Source organism: Pan paniscus, chromosome 10, assembly GCF_029289425.2.
Source record: "Pan paniscus chromosome 10, NHGRI_mPanPan1-v2.0_pri, whole genome shotgun sequence".
NCBI classification, from domain to species: domain Eukaryota; kingdom Metazoa; phylum Chordata; class Mammalia; order Primates; family Hominidae; genus Pan; species Pan paniscus.
The window spans coordinates 77,834,518-77,857,465 of record NC_073259.2 but is presented as its reverse complement, the minus strand read 5'-3'; the positions used below and the strand labels follow the sequence as shown (position 1 = coordinate 77,857,465).

The 22,948-nt window shown below is 37.2% G+C and overlaps 2 protein-coding genes across 6 annotated transcripts in view; both read right to left on the bottom strand.

Annotated features, from left to right (window-relative positions):
* MYRFL (myelin regulatory factor like) overlaps positions 1-5,178 on the bottom strand; it is a 133,433-nt gene extending 128,255 nt beyond the window's left edge. Inside the window, exon 1 of the mRNA XM_055096496.2 lies at positions 5,133-5,178. Within this exon, the coding sequence (XP_054952471.1) occupies positions 5,133-5,178 (46 nt within the window). The remainder of the gene's footprint in view (positions 1-5,132) is intronic.
* A 2,700-nt stretch (positions 5,179-7,878) lies between these two features.
* The window catches only part of RAB3IP (RAB3A interacting protein), a 78,273-nt gene continuing 63,203 nt past the window's right edge, over positions 7,879-22,948 (bottom strand). For 4 of the 5 annotated variants that reach the window (XM_034936219.3, XM_003808731.4, XM_008960780.3 and 1 more), the window contains 3 exons: positions 17,880-17,979; positions 17,724-17,793; positions 7,879-15,390 (listed from right to left, as the gene is read on the bottom strand). In XM_034936219.3, the coding sequence (XP_034792110.2) occupies positions 15,308-15,390; positions 17,724-17,793; positions 17,880-17,979 (253 nt within the window). In that variant the 3' untranslated portion in view covers positions 7,879-15,307. Of the gene's footprint in view, positions 15,391-17,723; positions 17,794-17,879; positions 17,980-22,948 lie in introns of those variants that run through there. The other variant, XM_055095899.1, reaches the window with a different exon arrangement.

Here is a 22,948-nt window from a genome sequence, read left to right as displayed (position 1 = left end):
TTAGAAATGTTCAGATAATTTCATAGAAATGTTCAGATAATCCTAAATTCCTTGCATGACCTGGCTGGTTCTTCCTGTCTTTGGCATGTTCTTGTTCCCAGTCTCCTGGGAAGTCCCTGCTGTTTCTACACAGAATCAGAGGCTGCTGCACAGATGAACAATGAACTCCTGCATCTCTGAAATTATCCCACAGAGATATATATATAGATATCTCTATATATCTATATAAATGTATTATCTCTCTATATATTATCTATAATATATATAGAAACTATATCCATAGAAACCTCCAAAAATAGTATAAACAAGGACAGTATAGGGATCCCATAGAAATAAAAGCTCTTTCAAAAAACAGAAGGTAGAATATATCTCTACAGATACATTATCTCTCTCTATATTATCTATATATAGATATCTATATCTATATATATCTGTGGGATAATTTCAGAGATGCTGGGTACAATATAATACCTAAAATTCCACCATTAGAGATTAACCAGACCTATTCCTGGAGGAGGTAATCTCTCTGCTGCTTTTGATCCAGACAGTTTCAATGTTCTCTGAAAGCACTTTGAATACAAGACTCTACAGAGGTGTAAGGTGGTGTTAGATCATTTGCCATTTGCTCCTCTGTGCAAGCTTAGGTTTTATTAGGACAGAATGAAGAGGGCATAGGAAACTGGTTGTCTAAGAGAGTGGGAAAGTTGTGGCCCCAAAGACAGAGAATTGAGAGACTGGCCTGAGGCCAGAGATACTCTTTACCCGTAAGACAGACTTGCCCAGTGCCAGCACTGGGCAGGTTCTGTTCTCTACACTGCATTCGGCTTTCAGAGCTTCTGATTCTTCTGTCAGAAATTCAGAAACCAGCTAATCAAAGTTGTTTTCACATTTTAGAGAAATAATATACAGGAACCACTTAAGACATTTATCATTTTATCTCTGCTAATAATGGAATCTGAGGCATTCTATCAACATCTCTGTTCTATTCACCGGACCATTCTGCTACTGGGCAAGTTTTCCCTCTTCATACAGTTGAACTTGCTGGGTGCCCCAGCCCTGGTTAGAATTCAATATCTGCTTGTTGAATGGACTAGTCTTTTGCACTGTTCTTTCATTCATTCACTACATAAATATCAGTAAGTGCCTACTATATGCCAATATCATATAGGCACTTTTTCCAAGCAACGGCTCTCCTCTGCACAGCAATTCTGCTTAACCTCCCTGAAGCCCTTCTAGATTAATCCCATCTGAATTAAGCACTTCAGTCACTGCTTGTCTGCCCCAAAGCCTTCAGCATTTCCCCCATTTTCCTGAACATGGGGCACTTCCGTGGTATTCCTATACAGCTTATGGACAGCAGATGTTTCTGCCTTCCCTGCATCCCCACTGCCCTCTTTTGATAATAGCTATCTGGAGAATTTAAATCTTAAGCAGCGAGACAGGGGCAGAAAATGTTCAAAGCTTTTTTGATGGCAGCTTCCTGAACAGACTATTCTTCCTCGTAGATCTCAAGAGCTGCCTGGTGGTTACTGTCCTTCCACGGGTTCTAGCAGCTACTCCCACAAACCTCAACAAGTGAGCCGGAGTTTCTGCCAGTTTCCTTCTTGAGCTTTTACTTGTGATCTTAATATGTAGTTTTTCCCACGGCATACTTCTCCGCACTCTGCTCAATCTGGGCGGGAATCTCCTCTTTGCTTTCAATGCTAAGCCAACAAAGCATTTGAGCACCTACTTCAGGATGAAGAAGATAAATAAATAGCTTCTCAAAAATTTGTTCTTTAGAGATTAAATATAATCAACAATACTGTTTTCAAATCATTTTTAATAAACTATTTTTAAGAGCTTGGAAACAAATAATGAGTCCTCTGATATCAAGATAGTACAAATTAAGAGTCTAAGATTATAGCTATCAAAGATAAATGAAGTAAAGTGAGGAATGGAATTTACTGTACTTCATTTTTTAATTCCTTTTTATCCAGAAAGTTGTTGTAAGAATAAAATGATATGATGTAAAGTAAATAGCACGGCGCTTGGCACATGGTAAATGCTCAACAGATGTTATTAATCTGGTTCAAACTTGAGGTGAAATTGACAATGTTTTCAAGTTAACTTAAAACTTTGCAAACGTTAAAGTTTCAAGTTAACTTAAAACTTTGCAAACGTTAAAGCATATAGATTTCTAAAGATAAAACCATGACTGTCATAGAAATATAATATGAATGCATGTCAGAGATTGTATTTAACTACTTAATTAATGAAGGGACCAGGAAGATGTTACAACCGTTTCAAAGGAGAATTCAAACATCAGATACACACATACACTGTATAGAATGAATTTATAAATAAATGCAAAAATGGCTTTTACTGAAACTATTGATCCCCCAAGAACATATTTCATTTGCATATCTATATATAAAAATCATTTGCACCGATATCAGTTACCTGCAATTTACAGAGTTTTAACATAGCTCTACCACGCTGAAAGGCGCAAACACCATAGAATCCCATAGCCCAGAATGATGTGATTTAGGCACAGATTTCTATGGAAGACACCCAGTAATCCTTTCAATCCATGTCAAAATCTTTTACAATTTTTCTTGACACATGGATCTTAAACAGAAGCATTTTGCTGAATTAAACCTATTCTCCTTTAAGATAAACTCTTCCCTGATTATAACATTATATATTCAAATTATAAAGCACTTAGATAATAAAGTATAAAGAAAATAAAAATCTTCATAATCCTATCACTCCGAGGTAGTTACTATTAATGCTTAAAGTATATTCATATGGTTTTTTCTATGTATTTGTGTGTGCATGAATGGAAATATATTAACTGTTTTCAACCCAGTTTTAATAAACTTTGCTATAGAAAGTTATCTATATATATATCTAATTGTGTTTATATATTCCACATTGTAAGTCAATTTTTGCTTAAGATCATAAACATTTTTCCTTGTCATCATTTTTAATAGCCATAAAATATTCCATTATATGTTAGAACTGTAATTAATAAATCCACCACTATTAGAAATTTAGGTTGTAACCAATTTTTAGTTATTATAAATAAAACAATGCACCCGTCTTCTGACAACCTTTTTTTTGAAGTGGTACCGTTTTGCTGAAAAAACCAAACATCTCACATGGCGTCTGAGTTTCCAGAGGATGTTGCGATCTCTAGAGTGCCTGATTGTGCCTCTTCTGCTTTAGCTCACAAGCCTACCTATTGCATCAGTGGCAGACGGGGATTTGAATTAGAACCAGAATTATCAGCTACCCAGAACAACCACCCTTGTCATTTTCCTGAGACACCATGAAGATTTAGTCACGTTTGGAAGTTTAAAAAAAAAAAACTAAGATCATCATGAGCTTTGACAGTCAAGGCCATTTAATTCAAGATAATTTTTAATATAAAAATGTTTATAAGGAAAACATACATTATTTAGGGCTTAGTTTCTTAGAACGAAGAGCCTGAGGAAATGGAGAAAATAGCTTTCAGGTGGGTAAAAAATTGTCAAATTTTTTTCTTGATTTTCAAACCCTGAATTTTTTATATATGAGATGGTATTTGATTAGAAACAGTAACATATCAATAGGAGCATGACATGAAACAACTGGTTCTTCTCATTAGAATATCAGATTCAAGGAGAGGGTATAGCTCAGAGGTAGAGCACTGGACTGCAGATCAAGAATATCAGCTTCAGTTCAGCTGCCTTCATTTGAAAAGGGTCAAGAGAAAGGAAATTATTAAAATGTAAGAGAAGGTATCCAAAGCCCTACAAGCTACCATTTAAAGAAAGTGGTTGTTGAACCTGACTCAGAGTAGGTGCTCAATATTTGCTGAATAGTAGAGGTAAGAAAAAATTGACAATTAGCTGTGTGATTTTCAGGGGGACGGGACTCACTTAAGCTAGTGCCTTCATTTTAATTTGTGAAGTCTACCACCTTTTCCAACTATTCACAGATAATGTAAGAAAAACACTGAAGACAAATACTTTTATAATAATGATCAGATAATTGCAACAAGCTGTAGAGGGGACTTGTAGAAACTATATCCATAGAAACCTCCAAAAATAGTATAAACAAGGACAGTATAGGGATCCCATAGAAATAAAAGCTCTTTCAAAAAACAGAAGGTAGACCAGATTCGATATTCAGGTCTTCCCTAGCTCTAGAAGGAAATGGAGTAGATTTTTGCATGTATACAATAAACTGCTGGTTTCTCTAAAATAGATGCAATGGTAGATTGAAGCTTGCCACCTGCTGCTCAAATGAAAATTATATATGATATAAAATCAGGCAATAACAGTCTAGCAACACTAGTGTGCCTACCATGTGCCAAGCATGACCCAGGTAGACAATACCAACTTGGCCACTGTCAGAGACAGAACACTCAATGGGATGGATGGTAGGACAAGATAATGTGATAATTCTCTTGGTCTTATGTTTCTTCTTGCCATTTCTGGAAAAATCCAAGCCACAGAAACTACCCCATGGTGTTGATTCCTCCCAATAGTGACATAGAATCTCACTATTTCTTTGGTACGCCCCGTCACTCTTTAGTGTTCAGCATTGTTTACTATTCAGCCCATTCCATTCAACTTTTAAATATATATTATTTGTCAGGCACTTTACAAAGCACAAGAAATACCTAAAGCACTTTTCTCGATGTGCTGCTGACTGATCCCTAGATTCTGTAAATGAGCAGGTCTTCCCTCACTTCTTCTCATACTCCCTCATGCAAAATACCTTACCGTGTAAAAATGATGGTCACGTTTCCCTTCACATGGAATTTGAGCATGGCTGTGTAGTTTTTTTAAACATAGGGCATGGGAAAAAATAAAATCTAGTACAGGACAGGGACAAGTAATAACAACATAAATATGCTGACTCCTTGATGCTAACAACCAAACTATAAGATGAAAATCCTGTTTTGTTTAAAATCTCTATCCATACCATTGAATTTTGCTTCCAATGTAGCAAATAAACCCCTACTTTTGATATTAGGAGAGTTACCTAAGTATGATAGCATTTCTTTCAAAACAAAGTTTAAGTGAATACGGAAAAGGTGAAACAGGGATAGTGAGCATTTCTCAGAAGCAGCAAATTCATGCTGGAAATTGGCCTCTTACCTTCAAAGAACTGCTGCAGGGCCTCATTTTCGCCTACCACATCCATGGTACTGTGATCCTAGTACTATTTCCTCATAAAACAACGGTTATCAGACCTCAGGAAATAAGTACTGTCCTTTTGATTCGAAGCCTACGAATGCTCTTGAAAAATCTTCATTTTCTTTTTATTGGAGTGAAGCATATCTTCAGCCATCAAATTGTGCCCAGAAAGATGGTTGAGTTTTCAAATGTGATTATAAAACTGGAAGGATATACAACCATACATTTAAAAAAAATTCATGAAGAGGGAAGAGGTAGCAAATTCATCTGTCTTAATATAAGGAACTGTTTCTACTCTGCTTTTCGTCTTTAAGGACCTTTGTCCTTAGTGACACATGCAATTACATAAATGGGCAATAAATACATAGTCTTATCTCATATTTGTCCTTTTACACCAATATATTTATATCTCCACCTTTATCAACTAGATCCACTTAGCTACCACCAATAAAACATACTTATTTTTTTAACCTAGAAAAAAGGGATAAATCAATATACTTTTATAGATACCTATCATCACAGGTAATTTTAAAAGGCTTGTGATAATGAAAAGTTAGAATTTGTTAAGTATTTCCAAACTTACAGCAAAAACTTAAATTCCTTAATACATACCTGTTCCATTTCCTCTAGAGCTTATTTGCTTCCAAAGTATAAACCATAAAGTATGAGAAGTCTAACAAGCAACGAAAACTGCATTACCAATTTAATAATTCTTACAGTTGAGTCACTAGTAACTTGATTCACTCCTAAATATAAAACCATACCCGAATAAATGTTTTGTTTTCACTGCTTAGCTATAATTCATTTAATAATAGCCTAAGAAAATACAATTAGGCAATTAAATTATCCTTTCGCCCCTTCCTTTTCTCTTTTTTCCCAACTATTTGGAAAAAAAAAAAGTATCATAAAATATCCATATACTCTTCATCTACACTTACCAATTATTGACACTCTCTCATATATATATACACACACATACATATATATACATATACATATACATACATATACATATATATGAGACAGAGTGGTAGCAGTGGATATGGATATGTGTGTGGATATGGATATGTGTGTGGAAGGATATGGATATATATATATCCATATATAGTTTGTTTATATATATATATATCCATATAGTTTTTATATATATAGTTTATTTCTAATTTTTATGGATACACAATAGTTGTACATATTTATGGGGTACATATATTTTGATACAAACATACAATGTGTAATGATCAAATCAGGGTAATTGGGGTATCCATCACCTCAAACATTTATCATTTATCATTTATGTTGGGAACATTCCAAATCCACTCTTTTATTGTGAAATATAAAATAAATTATTGTTAACTGTATTTACCCTATTGTGCTACCAAACACTAGATCATATTCCTTCTATATATTTTTGCACCCATTACCCAACCCCTCTTTATCCCCTCAACCCCTAACCCCTATTACCCTTCCCAGCCTCTGCTATCCTCCGTTGCATTCACTACCTATAGTGGTAGATTCTGAATATATATATATATATATATATATATATATATATATATATATATATATATACCCTTTGACTGAACCATTTGAAAATAAGTTGGTGACATCTTGACATATCACCCTTAAATAACGCAGTATATGTGTCCCAACAATAAGGACATTTTCACACGTAATTGCAATATCATCATTATACCAAAGAAATGTAATATTATCATCTCATATGTAATTTCTTCCAGTCTCCAAAATATTTTTTATGGCTTTTGATTTCTGATTAAGGATCCAATGGATGTCCATGCACTGCCTTTGGTTATGTCTTTTTAAACTATAGAACAGTCCCCTTGTCATTTTGATTTGTGCTTTTCATGATTTTGACTTTTTTCTATAGTCCAGGCTCATTGCCTTGTAGAATACCCATTTTCCAAATTTGTCTATTGTTTCATTATTAGAATTGTAGGTGACATAATTCCAAACATATTTTACACACATATACTGTTACTTGAAAATGAGCAAACTAAGTTTAGCTTAGAAAAGAAAAGGTTTAGGAGCTTCTTTTGACGGTCACACTGGCTATCAGATCTATAAGGACAAGTCATCAAGTTGTTTAAAGAAATGAATTTTCAACAATTGTGTGAAGCTATCTGCTGGGTGCAGGAAATAAAAAAATGAATAAATAATAGTCCCTGCCCTCCATAAACTGAAATCGAGGGCATGAGAAAAACACAAGTGAGTGTAACTCAGGGCAGACTGATAGCTGGGAAAATGTCTCAAGAGAACAGAGAAAGGACAGTAATTTAATCTGGGAGGATCTGGAAAGGTGCCACAAAGAGCTAGGATGCAGATACACTTAAACAGTGGGTGGGTCTTTTTTTTATTTTTTAAATTAACAAATAATAATTGCCCATATTCATGGGGTACACAATGATATTTCCATACATATAATGTGTAGTGATCAGATCAGGGTAATTAGCATATCCATCATCTCAAACACTTATCATTTCTTTATGTTGGAAACATTCAACAACCTCCTTCCAGCTATTAGCTATTTGAAACTACACATTATTGTTAACTACAGTCATCCTACAGTGGTATAGGATATATTAAACAGTAAGTATATTTCTTAAAACATAAGCAATGGCTTGGAAGACAGAGAGCACAGGTACAGAGATTGTGTGCCTAGTATGGTGCGAGAGGAGATAGGAAAATAGGCTGAAGAAAGATGGTGGTAGTTTATTTCCAATTTTTATGGATACATAATAGTTGTACATATTTATGGGGTACATATGATATTTTGATACAAACATACAACGTATAATGATCAAATCAGGGTAATTGGGGTATCCATCACCTCAAACATTTATCATTTGTGTTGAGAACACTCCAAATCCACTCCTTTATTGTGGAATATACAATAAATTATTAACTGTATTTACCCTATTGTGCTACCAAACAACAGGTCATATTCCTTCTATAGATTTTTACACCCATTACCCAACCCCTTTATCCTCCCACCCCCCAACCCCCATTACCCTTCCCAGCCTCTGCTATCCTCTGTTGTATTCACTACCTATAGTGGTAGATTCTGAATGTAATTTGATTCCATGCATATTCATTCTAAGTGTATCTATTGACAGTTTCTATCTGCGTGGGTGTGGGGCATGATACAATCCCATTTAACTCAGAGAGATCTCTGTGGCAGAATGTGTTGGCTGGGGCAATATCCAAAGTTTAAGCAGTTTAAGAAGCTACTGCAAAATCCAGGTAGGCTGTAGTAAAGCCTGAAGCATGCGATGTAAAACAAAGCAATGGTTACTGGCTGGATGTAGGGAGCAAGGATGAAGTCAAATGATTTTTTTTAAGGATTTATATGCCTTTAGGTAAAATATGAATTAAGATGCCTAAAACATGTAGCCTCTGGTTAACCCTAGACTCCAAGAGAAGCTCCCAGCCAAGTCTCCTGGAGACCACCGGAAATGAGTCATCACACTATAATCCACTGCCAAGTAATGATTCTGGATCCCGTCCACCAATTCACCCACAGACTTCATGTTCTCAGCAGCACAGTGATGTGACAGGAAGCATCATAGAAATGAGATTTCATTTAATGGCCTGAGAAGCTAAGGTTAGAATTGGGGTTCCGAACTGAAATACTTCCAAGGCCCAGCAGATAAGTGAGTAAAGTGGGTCCCTTAGCCTTGGTGTCAGGGAGACAATCCAGGATGGTGGGCCATAGAGCAAACCATCGAGTGCATACCCTGAGCAAGGGTGTAGCCACCCGACAGGTGGAGTCACTCAGCTCCACCCAAGTGTTGTCATTCAAGAATGTGGGCTCAGTGTTGTCGAAACGGCACATTTTAAAAAAGAGCAGCTTGAAATGCAGATTTTAGATTTCCTCATTTTTAAATGCTGGCAATTGTTCAAAAACAAGATGGACAAACAGAAAAATAAACCAAAACACTGTGAAGGACAAATAGCACATTGTGTGAAAACACAATGGAGCCCACAAGATGCAACCCTGGTGCCGAGATCTGCGGAAAGTGAAGAGAATTGAGAAGGAAGTTGTTGGGAGGACTAGAAAATCTCTATTAATCAGAATCCAGAGCACTCCACTGAGAGCACAATCCAGCTGCTGGAAATGGGATTTAAGTGGAAATTCCTCCCTCTCAGTGAATAACAAATATGATGCGTATTTTCCTGATTATGGTCTTTACGTCTTACATTTTCCAACTCTCTTGATATCCCCATTTTGCACAGTTTCGGTAGAGAATCATCCTCTTGAATAGTAATCTAATCTACTTGTGATTTGGGTTTGCTTTGGTATTGACATTTCCTAGAGAGCTCCAACAGATACAGATAAAAGCTGAGCTGCTGCGGTTAAATCTGGGGATGTGGTGATGGGGGCCCTGTATCCCTCGAGACTGTCCCTGAGACCTGTAGCTCTAGAATCTAGTCCTCATGACCTCAGACGTTCCTCCAAAAGTAAACTGTGTGTGAACTTGTGCTCCCTTGAGAAGCTGCCTTTAGGAAGGGTTTCAATTCTTTTAATATTTTATCAAGTTTACTCCTCTTCTACATTTAAGTTTTGCAAATTTTCATGGAGTTTTTTAAAGTTTTCATTGTTATTTCTCTGTTAACAACTACCACTATGAAAACTTGATTTTCTATTGAGTTTGGGTTTTTTTTTTTTTTTTTTTTCAGACGGAGTTTCACTCTTGTTGCCCAGGCTGGAGTGCAATGGCGTGATGTCAACTCACCACAACCACTGCCTCCTGGGTTCGAGCGATTCTCCTGACTCAGCCTCCCAAGTAGCTGGGATTACAGGCATGCACCATCACACCTGACTAATTTTGTGTTTTTAGTAGAGACAGGGTTTCTCCATGTTGGCCAAGCAGGTCTCGAACTACCAACCTCAGGGGATCCGCCCGCCTCGGCCTCCCAAAGTGCTGGGATTACAGGCATGAGCCATCGCACCCGGCCAGTTTTTTTTTTTTTTTTTTTTTTTCTAAGTGCAATGGGAAGCCACTCAAAGGGCTTTAAGCAGGGAAGTGACACTATCTGATTTTCGTTTTATAAAGATCCCTGCGGCTGCCGTCAGTGATTGTAGGAGGGCAGGAGTGGATGCAAGGACAGCAGACATTAGTGCACGAGTTCAGGTGAAAGATGATAATAGCTTGGACAGAGTGGTAGCAGTGGACATGGAGGGAGGTAGACAGATTTAAGATGTCTCGGAGACAGCTGATGGAATTTGCTGATAACTGGAATGGGAGTGACAATGACAAATAAAGGAACCTAGAATAAGCCCCAGAATTTTGCTTAAGCAACTGAGAGTTCAGCCATGGCAGATCTGTTAAGCACAAAAGTTAAACACAAATACAAATTCATACTGCATTGGACTCTTTTAAGCAGTGTCTTATAGAAAAAACATTTTATCTAGGGAAAAATGCAACAACAAAAACCATTGAAAACAAAAGCCTATGAATAAAAGCAGACCCGTTTTAGACTCTGGATGCACAAAACAAAAACACACAGGATTCTTGTGGTGGCGATGGGAATAAGTGAAGAGGTAACAGGTTGCAAGTTATTTTAAGGACTAAGACCCAATGTTCAGAAACCAAATCTTGTTCTTCCAGTATGGATGCTTAGTCAAAGACTGTAAATTGTCTTCAAGCTGAAAGAGACCATGAAGAGAGAGGAGTGGCCACCTACCTGACCTTCCCAGTTTTTGGGAGCCAAACCTAGACCAGAATGTAGGTCTAAGTGACTCCCAATCCAGAGCTGTCTCCATTAGGCCAGGCTCTCACCCCAGCTCCAAACCAACTTCTAAAAACTTGTCCAAGAGTCCTCCTCTTCTTTAGAATTGGTAATCTTGGCAATTAAATTCAGCGTAGAAACACTCTCCTGAACATAATCAGCATGCTGGTTCTTCCTTTTCTGTTGCCTTGCTCTTCCTAACAGCTCCTCCTTTCGTCTTTGCAGGCTGCTTCTCTGTCACAGGAACTCAGGGCTCAGTGCTGTACTTCATCTCCAAAGTGTCCCTAAAGCGCCCATCTGATCCCATGGCTAACTACTCCCCAAATTTTCTCCTGGACTGACCTTACTGAATTTAGATTTGTATATCCAATACCTGCTTAACATAGCCACTTTGATGCTCAGTGGGCACCTCACACTTGATCTGTCAAACACTGAATTTCTGTCTCTGTTATGCACATACCCAAACTTTCCCCCACCATGTATTTCCCCATCTCAATAAACTGCAATAGCTCAAGCCAAAAGCCTAAGATTCAGACCTGAATTCTTTCCTTTCCTCTCTCTCAAATGCAATTCAACAATTTTGTTACCTTTTATTTTTTGTTTTGGAATGAAGGCACATATAACTGAGCTAGTAATAATGCTTGATTCATAATACACCACCGATGTCCCATGCATAACTCTCTTATTCATTTGTCCATGCATTTATTTTGTTTTTGAATTTTTTTTAAAGGGGGGCAAGGTCTACGTTGCCCAGGTTGGAATATAGTAGCTATTCACAGGTGAAATCATAGCACACTATAGCCTTGAACTGGCCTCAAGGATCTTCCTATCTCAGACTCCCAAGTAGCTGGGACTATAAGCACGCACCACTACACCCAGCTCATGTACTTACTTTTAATGACAAATGAACCACCCCAAAACCCACCACCTAACCCAGGGACTAAAACATTACCAGTGACTTACTCATAGATTTGCTCCTCCTCTACCTCTCCAGAGGTAACCACTATCTTGAACTTTATTACTTTTTAAAAGTTTTGTCACATATGTCAATGCCTAAACAGCTGTTCAGTTTTAGTTGTTCTTGACTTTTATAAGAAAAGTATCATGTCATATATAGTTTTCTCAGAATTGCTTTTTCATTCTGAGTTATTGTGCTGCAAGTAGCTGGTATTCATTCATTTTGCTGCCATGTAATAATCACCCATTCTGTGAACACATTACACCTTCCTAAAAATAGACATTTTAATTTATTCCAGAACATTCTTATATGTGTGATCTGGGGGACCTGTGCAAGCATTTCTCAAGTATATACTGAAAAGTGAAATTGCTGATCCATGGGTATACTGTTTTTTTTTTTTTTTAAGGTATGATCTTACTCTGTCACCCAAGGTAAGAGTGCAGTGGCACAATCATGATTCACTGCAGCCTCAACCTCCTGGGCTTAAGCAATCCTTCCACCTCAGCTTCCCAAGTAGCTGGGACCACAGGCATGCACCACCATGCCCAGCTAATTCAAAAAAATCTTTTTGTGCAGATGTGGTCTCCCTATGTTGCTCAAGCTGGTCTTGAACTCTTGGGCTCAAGTGATCCTCCTACCTTGGCCTCCCAAAGCCAAGAGGCATGAGCCACTGGGCCTGGCCCAACTTTTCTAGTGAATGGTTTTTCACAGTGGATATACCAATTGATACCCCCATCAGCAATATGTGAGTGATCCTATTGACTAAAACCCTCTCCAAAACTTGACTTTATTGTGTTTCTTCATTTTCACCAATCGAATGAATTTGAACATGTCATTGTCATCTTGATTTACATTTTCCTGATTGAGAGATGAAAACCTCTTAATGTTTATTGGTCCACATGCACTTCTAATTGTGTGGAAGGCCTGGTTCAGTCTTTTGCCTATTTTTCTGTGACACTGTCCTTTTTTGTTGGTTTGTAGAATTTCTGCATACATTCTTGATACTAAGCTATTACTAGTTATAAATGTTGCAGATATTGCCTCACAGTTTGTAGTTTAGCTTTAGTTTTTTTTTTAGAGACAAGGTCTCCCTATGTTGCCCAAGTTGGACTTGAACCCCTGGGCTCAAGCAATCTTCCCACCTCATCCTCCCAAGTTGATGGACACAATGTGTGTGTGTGTGTGTGTGTGTGTGTGTGTGTGTGTGTGTGTGTGTGTGTGTGGAAATGGAGTTTCTCTATTTTTCCCAGGCCCGTCTCAAACTCCTGGGCTCAAGCAGCTCAAGTAATCCTTCTGCCTCTGCCTCCCAAAGTGCTGGGATTACAGGCATGAGCCACAATGCCTAACCACTGATGCACGATTTCTAAATTAAGAATTTATAATATAGCATAACTTATTTTCTTTTATGGTTATCTTTTATGGTTTTTTTTTTTTCTGCTTCCAGTTTAAGAAGTTCTTCCTAAAGGGAGTAGGATCAGGAAGATAATCACATTTTCTAAATATGTTTCAATCACATTTTAATCTATAATTCCACATAGTTTCTACATCAAGTCATCATCCTGTCGCATTAATTTTAAAGAGCATGCTTCTAGTGTATAAGGTTGAAAAGCATTCTTCCCCTTATAGATTACTAAAGATTTATTATTAATGGGTATACTGATTTTCTTTAGTCTTACTTTTTATTTATCCTTTTTAAGTCATCAACAAACTTTTTCTGAGTATTTGATTACCTTTCTTTCAAATCTTACAGTATCTCCTGGATTTGTTTCTCTTTTTATTTAGGTACTTTCTCCAAAAGTGATTTTAGTTTGTATGGAAAATCTTCTGAAGCTTTGATGGTACATATTCTTATTAATGCCCTCACATTAGAATAACTATTTTCAGAACATAAAATTGTAGGTTCAAAGTTTTTTTCACGTTCAATTTCACATTCTTGAGCTAGGCATGGTACTGACGGTTTTCACCATAACATACACCAATGTCCTTTTGTCTGTGGGCTCCCATCCAGCCTGGTGGCTGAAGTCATCTACAGGTAAGATTGACCAAACCTCTGAACAGGACTGAAAAAAATGTTATCTTCAGAAAACCAGCCCTCTTGTACACTGCTGCTGTGAATACAAATTGATTAACTTTTCTGGATGGCAATCTAGCAATGCAGATCAAACATTTAAAAATACATATATATCTCGACACAATTTTATCTCCAGGCATCCACATGAAAGAACTCCACAATGTTCAGAAGTGTACAGATAAGGATACTCGTCACAGCATTATAATATGAAAAATAAACTGAAAACCACCTCATCTCCAAACACAATTAAATTATGTTAAAATTCTATAAACAGGGATTAGGATGTGTAGGTTTACCCAAGGGAAAATATATTTAATGTTTAGGTTTAAAAAGCAAAAAAAACCCCTACTTTTTGTTTCAAAAATATGCATATGTAAGTAGAAAATATCTGAAAGCTGAAAGGCTACTATCCAAAAATATTAACAGCAGCTTTCTCTAAACAGAGACTAAAGCGGTTTCTCATTTTTTCTTTTTGCTTTTCTATACTTATTACATTTCTACCACAAACCTCTTTGTTATAATTTCTCCAGTTGAGTCAGTTTTACAATTTGGAATGCAGAGGTCAAGTGGTTCTATAATCAGCATATACTTCACACATACCATTCATTCAATCCACACCCCTTTAAACCCCTTTGACACACGTCAAACTCATTTACATCTATGTCCCTCCAATGACAATATAGTGGTCAACACATATAAAACATGAATACACTATATCAAGACACTCAGGAATACATCTCTGGGATAAAATCTGACTGCCTTCTATTATATTTTAATGAATAACCAAAATAAAGGGATTCTTTCAGTTACAGAGAGCAGAATAATTAAAATAGTAACTTTCAAACTTTGTAGCAGCGGAAGTATTTCTTCAAATAAAATCTTTTTTGAAACCCAATATAGAAAACAGATAAAAATAAAGCCATTCTAGAGGTGGGGGCCTTGGAAAGTGAGTACTATCCACTCAGACTTCTTTCTTGCCTCTCACAAGGAAGGAAGCTACTGTGTAGTTTGAAAATTACTATTTAATACATTCTGCTAACCCTAAATGCCATGTCAGAGCTAGAAGAGAAAATGTACACACATTCAATCTAACATTTATTTATTTCAGGTTTTTTTTTTTTGGCAACTATAAATTACATTCACTAGTACACCTGGAATTCTTCATAGTGTGTTCAACTAAAGAATAAGCAAACACAGCATAGATCAGTTTAAAAGAAATCATGGTACTTCTTAGAGCAATTTGCAAAAGGGGAAAAAAGTCTTAGGCCCACTCCTTGGAAATAAATATCAAGTAACCATAAAAATATTCAGCCATTTTTCAGTTATTCGGGGAGTTCAGGCATGGTCCCACGCAGAGCATCAGAGTTCCTCTTTGAAATAACCCAGCTTTGCCAATGACATCTCTTTTCTCAACTGCATAACCTCCCAAAACATCTGATCAACTATACAAACAGAAAAGAGAGATATTTAAATCATAAAATACCATCTTCATTATTTTTAATGTTTCGCTGAAAACCTTAGCTGAAATGTCAATTGTGCATTTCCTAAAGATGTACCTACATTTTTTCAATAATTCACATAAACTTTTCCACAGACTTGTGACCATCCCAGTTTTATCAATAAAGCAAAAGTCACCAGTTTTGTCACAATTATTTGTTAAATACATCAGAGACTATCATTTTAGCCCAAGAAAAGGTAGACAGACATTCAGCATCCTGAGTAAATGTCAATGCTGTTACCTTCATTAAGTGAATATACTCAATACTCAATTATTCGAGCTATTCTCTAACTTACGAATCTTCTTGCTCTAGTTTGTTATATCGCGGCCATTTTACTCTTCATTAACACTACCAGAGGGTGAAGGGCAAAAAAAGAAAACAAGACAATCCAGAAAACTCAGCAACATTGTGAGAAGTAACAGAAAGGTTTTGTGTATGGCTCAAATTAGAAATAAAAATGCATGTGGAAGAGGAATTGTAAATTCAATTACCTATACTTTTGTAAGTTCCCACTGTAAGTGGAAAAACGTTGGCTCCTTATTTCAGACAATAAAAGGTCTTCGTTTGATATATGATCAGATTATATTCATTTAGATCAATGGTTCTCAATCAGAGAAGATTCCACCACTACCACCACCACCACTCCTCATTCCCTGGCCACGCCAGGGTACGTTTGGCAATGAACAGAAACATTTTTCACTGTCCCATCTCGGGGGTGCTACAGGTATCTAATGAGTAAAAGCTAGGGATGCTATTAAATATCTTACAAATGCACAAGACCGCCCCCCACAACAAAGAATTATCCAGCTCAAAATGTCACTAGTACCAAGGTCGAGAAATTCTGCTTTAGATTTAGCTGCCCTAAATCCTTTGTTGGCACAAGGCACATATAATAAACAGATTTTAAGACTAATACCTGTTTACAACAAACACACATACTAAATGATATGTACTAAATATCATAAACTGGAAGAGTGACAGAAACCAGAGAAGATATACTACTTTTATTATCAACACCCTCACCATTCATTACTCGTAACACTTTCTTCCTATTTTCATAAAGTAAATTATCTTTCTGTCTTTCCAAGCTTCTTATTTAAACAAACAGAAAAATATTATGTTCTTGGCAATTATACTTAACATAAATTTTCTGTTCTCTGGCTTAAATTATATTATCCATCAACAGGTATTCAAAAAGAATTGTTTTATTAAAGTCAAAAAAAGTATTACACAGTTTAAAGACTTTTTATGTTATTAGGCCTTTTGAAATTCAACATTAATTAGGTTATCAGGTTATTAGGTTAACAGGTTTTATCTCTATTGTTTTAGGCATTAAAATCCAACTATATGGGATTTTAAAGAAATATGACATTTTTCAACATACCAGACCTTGAGAAAGGCTAAACTAAGTTTTTATCAGCGTGACTAACTTCTCCATAGAATTAAGATTCACTGCTTTACATGATTGAAAGATGGTAGGCCTCTACCAGTGTTTAAGTAAGATAATATTTTCAGTGCCTAAAAAATATAAACAGGGAAATTTTGTAAAACTTTAAATACTAACTGGCACAGACTTGTCCCTAGCCTAGAATCTGCTATTTTTTTTTAAACAATCATTTGTGCTCGAGAGATACTGCTTTGGAGCTGTCAGGCCATATTAGTTTTCATGCCTGATATTTAAGATATTTAGCTATAAAATTGTATTAAAATATTAACACACTTTCATGAGGTTGGTTCTCCTGGATATATCACCTACACGTTTCTGCTGATTTAGAATATGGCAATCTTTATTCCATTCAGAATTATCCTCATGACTGCTTTATTAATTCACACACAAAAAGTAGAAAATACAGGGAAAACTTAATTGTGAGCTCCATCATGGTTTCCATCAATTAAAATAAATCTGACCACTTTGCCGGCCTACTCATTTTTATCTCTTAAAGAGTCAATTCAATGAGCTTAGAACTCTCTTCTCATTTACCATCTGGTTTATCATATACCCCTTATGAGTTAAAACTGACCCTGCTTAAAATTCAAAATTAAGAGTAAAATGAGGCAAATAAAATAATTAAACACAATATTTTTCTAAAAGACATTTGTTCCCAAATTCTCCACAAATTTTATTAGAACTATAGAAGGGATTCAATATAAATGAACCAACAATAAAGTTGATATGAGCATTACTACTATTCTATACTTTTTGCTGAACTTTACTTATACTTATACTTTTTGCTGAACTTTTATGTAAAGACTTATATTGAATCAAGAACACTCACCATCCTGCTGTTTCACGAGTCCCTGCTGAATGTATCGAATGTATGTAAAAAAGTTACATACAGAAGTGATCTAGGCCAAATGGAGAAAATGTCATGAATGGTCAAATGTCCCATATCAAAGCAAGCTTTATTAAAATTTATGGTTAAGTCACTTACCCTGTATCTGCAAAAAGGAGAAATATAATAATAGTTGCTTGAGTCCCCTAATTTAATTCTGTGTTTACAGGACTTACTCTGGCCAGTGAGAGCACATTTTCTGTGAAATAATGATAAATTTCAGTTTTTTGAAATGAAAAGCATTTGCCCCTACCTTCTGTACAAGTTGCCTATTCATTCAGTTAGATAACAAATATTTGAGAACCTACTGTGTACCAGGCACCGTTCTAGATGCTGGGCTAAAGTGATGAAAAGGACAAAGTCTCTGCCCTTGTGAGACTTACATTCTATTAGTAGTATAAGTTTAATGCCATAACATTAACCATGATTCTAGAAACAGAAACTAGGTGTTTTCCAGGTATGTCCCATCTTGGAACAAATTTACAAATCAGTAATCAGCTGCAGGACAGCTCTCAGCTTTCCATCAGGATTTCAGCTTCTCAGCTGAAAATATCCTCATGATGACTGTTCAAGTCTCAAAGCATGTTATTGATAGCTTGCAGGGTAATAGTTTCCAGATGGGGTATTTGTTTATTTGGTTGGTTGGTTGCTCTATATGCATTTAATGTGGGACCTAGGGAGAAGTACAAAGGAATAAGCCACCTTATAAAAATACTGAATCTTAACAATCATATAACAAGTTCACTGAATTTCACACGATCCTTTCTATTTGCATATGACAAAAGATAAAATTTTATATGAGGGCTTTCTGGCTGGGATTAGGCTATCAACCTCTTGAGGGCAGGGACTTTGATTCATCTTTAAATGCCTGGCACACAGCACACATTCAATGACTGCTGAATAAGTAATGAGCCATCTGTTACCCTATGGCTCCATGAGATAAAGCTAGCATGTCTATCAGGCCGGACTTGCAGCAGCCCAGCTGTCACCCTAAGCTAGGAACCTGGCTCAATACAACTATCACTCCCCATCAATGCAAAATTAGCATAGCTCTAAGTAAGTGGCAAATAGCATTTTATATGACAGTATAAATTATATAGTAAATAAATAACATTACATTTTAGCGATACAAGAAATATAATACAAATGTGCCTTTGTATTAAGAAAACACACAACAATGTGTATTTGAAACAGGATAATTTTTGAGAAGGGGGCAATTCAAATCACAAATCAATTCCTGTCCTTTTTTCAAATAGATATTTCTTCATTGTTTCTTTATTAGCAAATTCCTTTAATGATCTGTAACAATATTTAAAAGCACTAACTACTAGCTTGGGGAGGATAGAAGATATAGAAATTTAAAGCACAAAGTGTTGGAAGTCTGTGGAACTTCCAAAAGTATAATTCACATAAGAGGAAAATGTGCCATTAAGCTGCTAAAAACCAATTTATACACTATTCTTCTGGAAACAGACATATGCCTGCTGGTCTACTATTTAGCCTAATTTTGAAAGGGATCTGGTAAGGTGGCTTTAAGTATCAACTTTTAAAATAATAAGTGTTTCTTTTTTTTAACTTGTAAGTTCAGGAGTACAACTGCAGGGTGTGCAGGTTTATTACATAGGTAAACGTGTCATGCGGGTTTGTTGTACATATTATTTCATCACCCTGGGTGATTCAGGAAGAATAAGTATCCATTATTCTTCCTGATCTTCTCCCTCTTCCCATCCTCCACCCTTCCACAAGCGGCAGTGTGTGTTGTTCCCTTCTATGTGTCCATGTGTTCTCATCATTTAGCTCCCACTTATAAGGGAGAACAGGCAGCATTTGGTTTTCTGCTCCTACATTAGGTTGCTAAGGATAACGGCCTCCAGCTCCAGCCATGTCCCTGCAAAGGACATGATCTCATTCTTTTTTTATGGCTGTATAGTATTCCATGGTGTATAGCGTTTCTTAAAAGATCTCATTTCTAAGCTATTTTGTAAACTGGACACACCTAATGTATTTTTAGTTAAGCCAGGATTCAATGCAAACAGACCTCTGACCTCCAACTCCATTTTTTTTCCAAACATGCTACACTACATTAATAAATCTCTATAACTCTAGTCCCAAGATTTCAAATCCCTGTTTCCCATTTTCATGTGAGGATGTCAATATGTCTAAATCTAGACCATAATCCTCTTCCACAAACCAAAGCCTTTTCCATTAATTTCCACAATCACTTCAAATCAGTCTTCCAGTCAGATATCTCTAACTCCTTTCTCCTTTACCCATCCCCCCACCCCAATCTAACTTTTCTTTCTTAAAATGTCACATCTTCCCTTTCCTCTCCATACACTGACCATCCTTTGAACACACTTTGATTTGTTTCTAGGCCTTCAGTTGTTATGTACTGCTCTTTATCCAAATTACCCTTATGCTTCAAAAACCTAAACCAGTTTTTATTTCTGGAGGGTAGAGCCAAGATGGCCGAATAGGAACAGCTCCAGTCTAGAGCTCCCAGCGTAAGCCACACAGAAGACGGGTGATTTCTGCATTTCCAGCTAAGCTTTGAAGAGAGCAGTGGTTCTCCCAGCACGCAGCTTGAGATCTGAGAACAGGCAGACTGCCTCTTCAAGTGGCTCCCTGACCCCCGAGTAGCCTAACTGGGAGGCACCCCCCAAGTAGTGGCGGACTGACACCTCACACTGCCGGGTACTCCTCTGAGACAAAACTTCCAGAGGAACGATCAGGCAGCAGCATTTGCGGTTCAGCAATATCCGCTGTTCTGCAGCCACCACTGCTGATACCTAGGCAAACAGGGTCTGGAGTGGACCTCCAGTAAACTCCAACAGACCTGCAGCTGAGGGTCCTGACTGTTAGAAGGAAAACTAACAAACAGAAAGGACATCTGCACCAAAAACCCATCTGTACGTCACCATCATCAAAGACCAAAGGTAGATAAAACCACAAAGATGGGGAAAAAACAGAGCAGAAAAACCGGAAACTCTAAAAATCAGAGCGCCGCTCCTCCTCCAAAGGAACGCAGCTCCTCACCAGCAACGGAACAAACCTGGATGGAGAATGACTTTGACGAGTTGAGAGAGAAAGGCTTCAGAAGATCAAACTCTCTGAGCTAAAGGAGGAAGTTCGAACCAATGGCAAAGAAGTTAAAAACCTTGAAAAAAAATTAGACAAATGGATAACTAGAATAACCAATGCAGAGAAATCCTTAAAGGACCTGATGGAGCTGAAAACCATGGCATGAGAACTACGTGACGAATGCACAAGCCTCAGTAATCGATGCAATCAACTGGAAGAAAGGGTATCAGTGATGGAAGACAAAATGAATGAAATGAAGTGTGAAGAGAAGTTTAGAGAAAAAAGAATAAAAAGAAACGAACAAAGCCTGCAAGAAATATGGGACTATGTGAAAAGACCAAATCTATGTCTGATTGGTGTACCTGAAAGCGACGGGGAGAATGGAACCAAGTTGGAAAACACTCTGCAGGATATTATCCAGGAGAACTTCCCCTATCTAGCAAGGCAGGCCAACATTCAAATTCAGGAAATACAGAGAACGCTACAAAGATACTCCTCGAGAAGAGCAACTCCAAGACACATAATTGTCAGATTCACCAAAGTTGAAATAAAGGAAAAAATGTTAAGGGCAGCCAGACAGAAAGGTCGGGTTACTCACAAAGGGAAGCCCATCAGACTAACAGCTGATCTCTCGGCAGAAACTCTACAAGCCAGAAGAGAGTGAGGGCCAATATTCAACATTCTTAAAGAAAAGAATTTTCAACCCAGAATTTCATATCCAGCCAAACTAAGCTTCATAAGTGAAGGAGAAATAAAATACTTTACAGACAAGCAAATGCTGAGAGATTTTGTCACCATCAGGCCTGCCCTAAAAGAGCTCCTGAAGGAAGCACTAAACATGGAAAGGAACAACCGGTACCAGCCGCTACAAAAACATGCCAAATTGTAAAGACCATCAAAGCTAGGAAGAAACTGCATCAACTAATGAGCAAAATAACCAGCTAACATCATAATGACAGGATCAAATTCACACATAACAATATTAACCTTAAATGTAAATGGGCTAAATGCTCCAATTAAAAGACACTGACTGGCAAATTGGATAAAGAGTCAAGACCCATCAGTGTGCTGTATTCAGGAAACCCATCTCATGTGCAGAGACACACATAGGCGCAAAATAAAGGGATGGAGGAAGATCTACCAAGCAAATGGAAAACAAAAAAAGGCAGGGGTTGTAATCCTAGTCTCGGATAAAACAGACTTTAAACCAACAAAGATCAAAAGAGACAAGACCATTACATAATGGTAAAGGGATCAATTCAACAAGAAGAACTAACTATCCTAAATATATACGCACCCAATACAGGAGCACCCAGATTCATAAAGCAAGTCCTTAGTGACCTACAAAGAGACTTAGACTCCCAAACAATAATAATGGGAGACTTTAACACCCCACTGTCAACATTTAACACCCCACTGTCAACAACCCCACTGTGTCAACACAGATCAACGAGACAGAAAGTTAACAAAGATATCCAGGAATTGAACTCAGCTCTGCACCAAGCGGACCTAATAGACATCTACAGAACTCTCCACCCCAAATCAACAGAATATACATTCTTTTCAGCACACCACACCACACCTATTCCAAAGTTGACCACATAGTTGGAAGTAAAGCACTCCTCAGCCAATGTAAAAGAACAGAAATTATAACAAACTGTCTCTCAGACCACAGTGCAATCAAACTAGAACTCAGGATTAAGAAACTCACTCACAACTGCTCAACTACATGGAAACTGAACTACCTGCTCCTGAATGACTACTGGGTACATAACAAAATGAAGGCAGAAATAAAGATGTTCTTTGAAACCAACGAGAACAAAGACACAACATACCAGAATTTCTGGGACACATTCAAAGCAGTGTGTAGAGGGAAATTTATAGCACTAAATGCCCACAAGAGAAAGCAGGAAAGATCTAAAATTGACACCCTAACATCACAATTGAAAGAACTAGAGATCTGCCGGGCCGACCCGTCTGGGAGGTGAGGAGCGCCTCCGCACGGCCGCCCCGTCTGGGAGGTGAGGAGCGACTCTGCCCGGCTGCCCATCATCTGGGAGGTGAGGAGCGCCTCTGCCCGGCCGCCC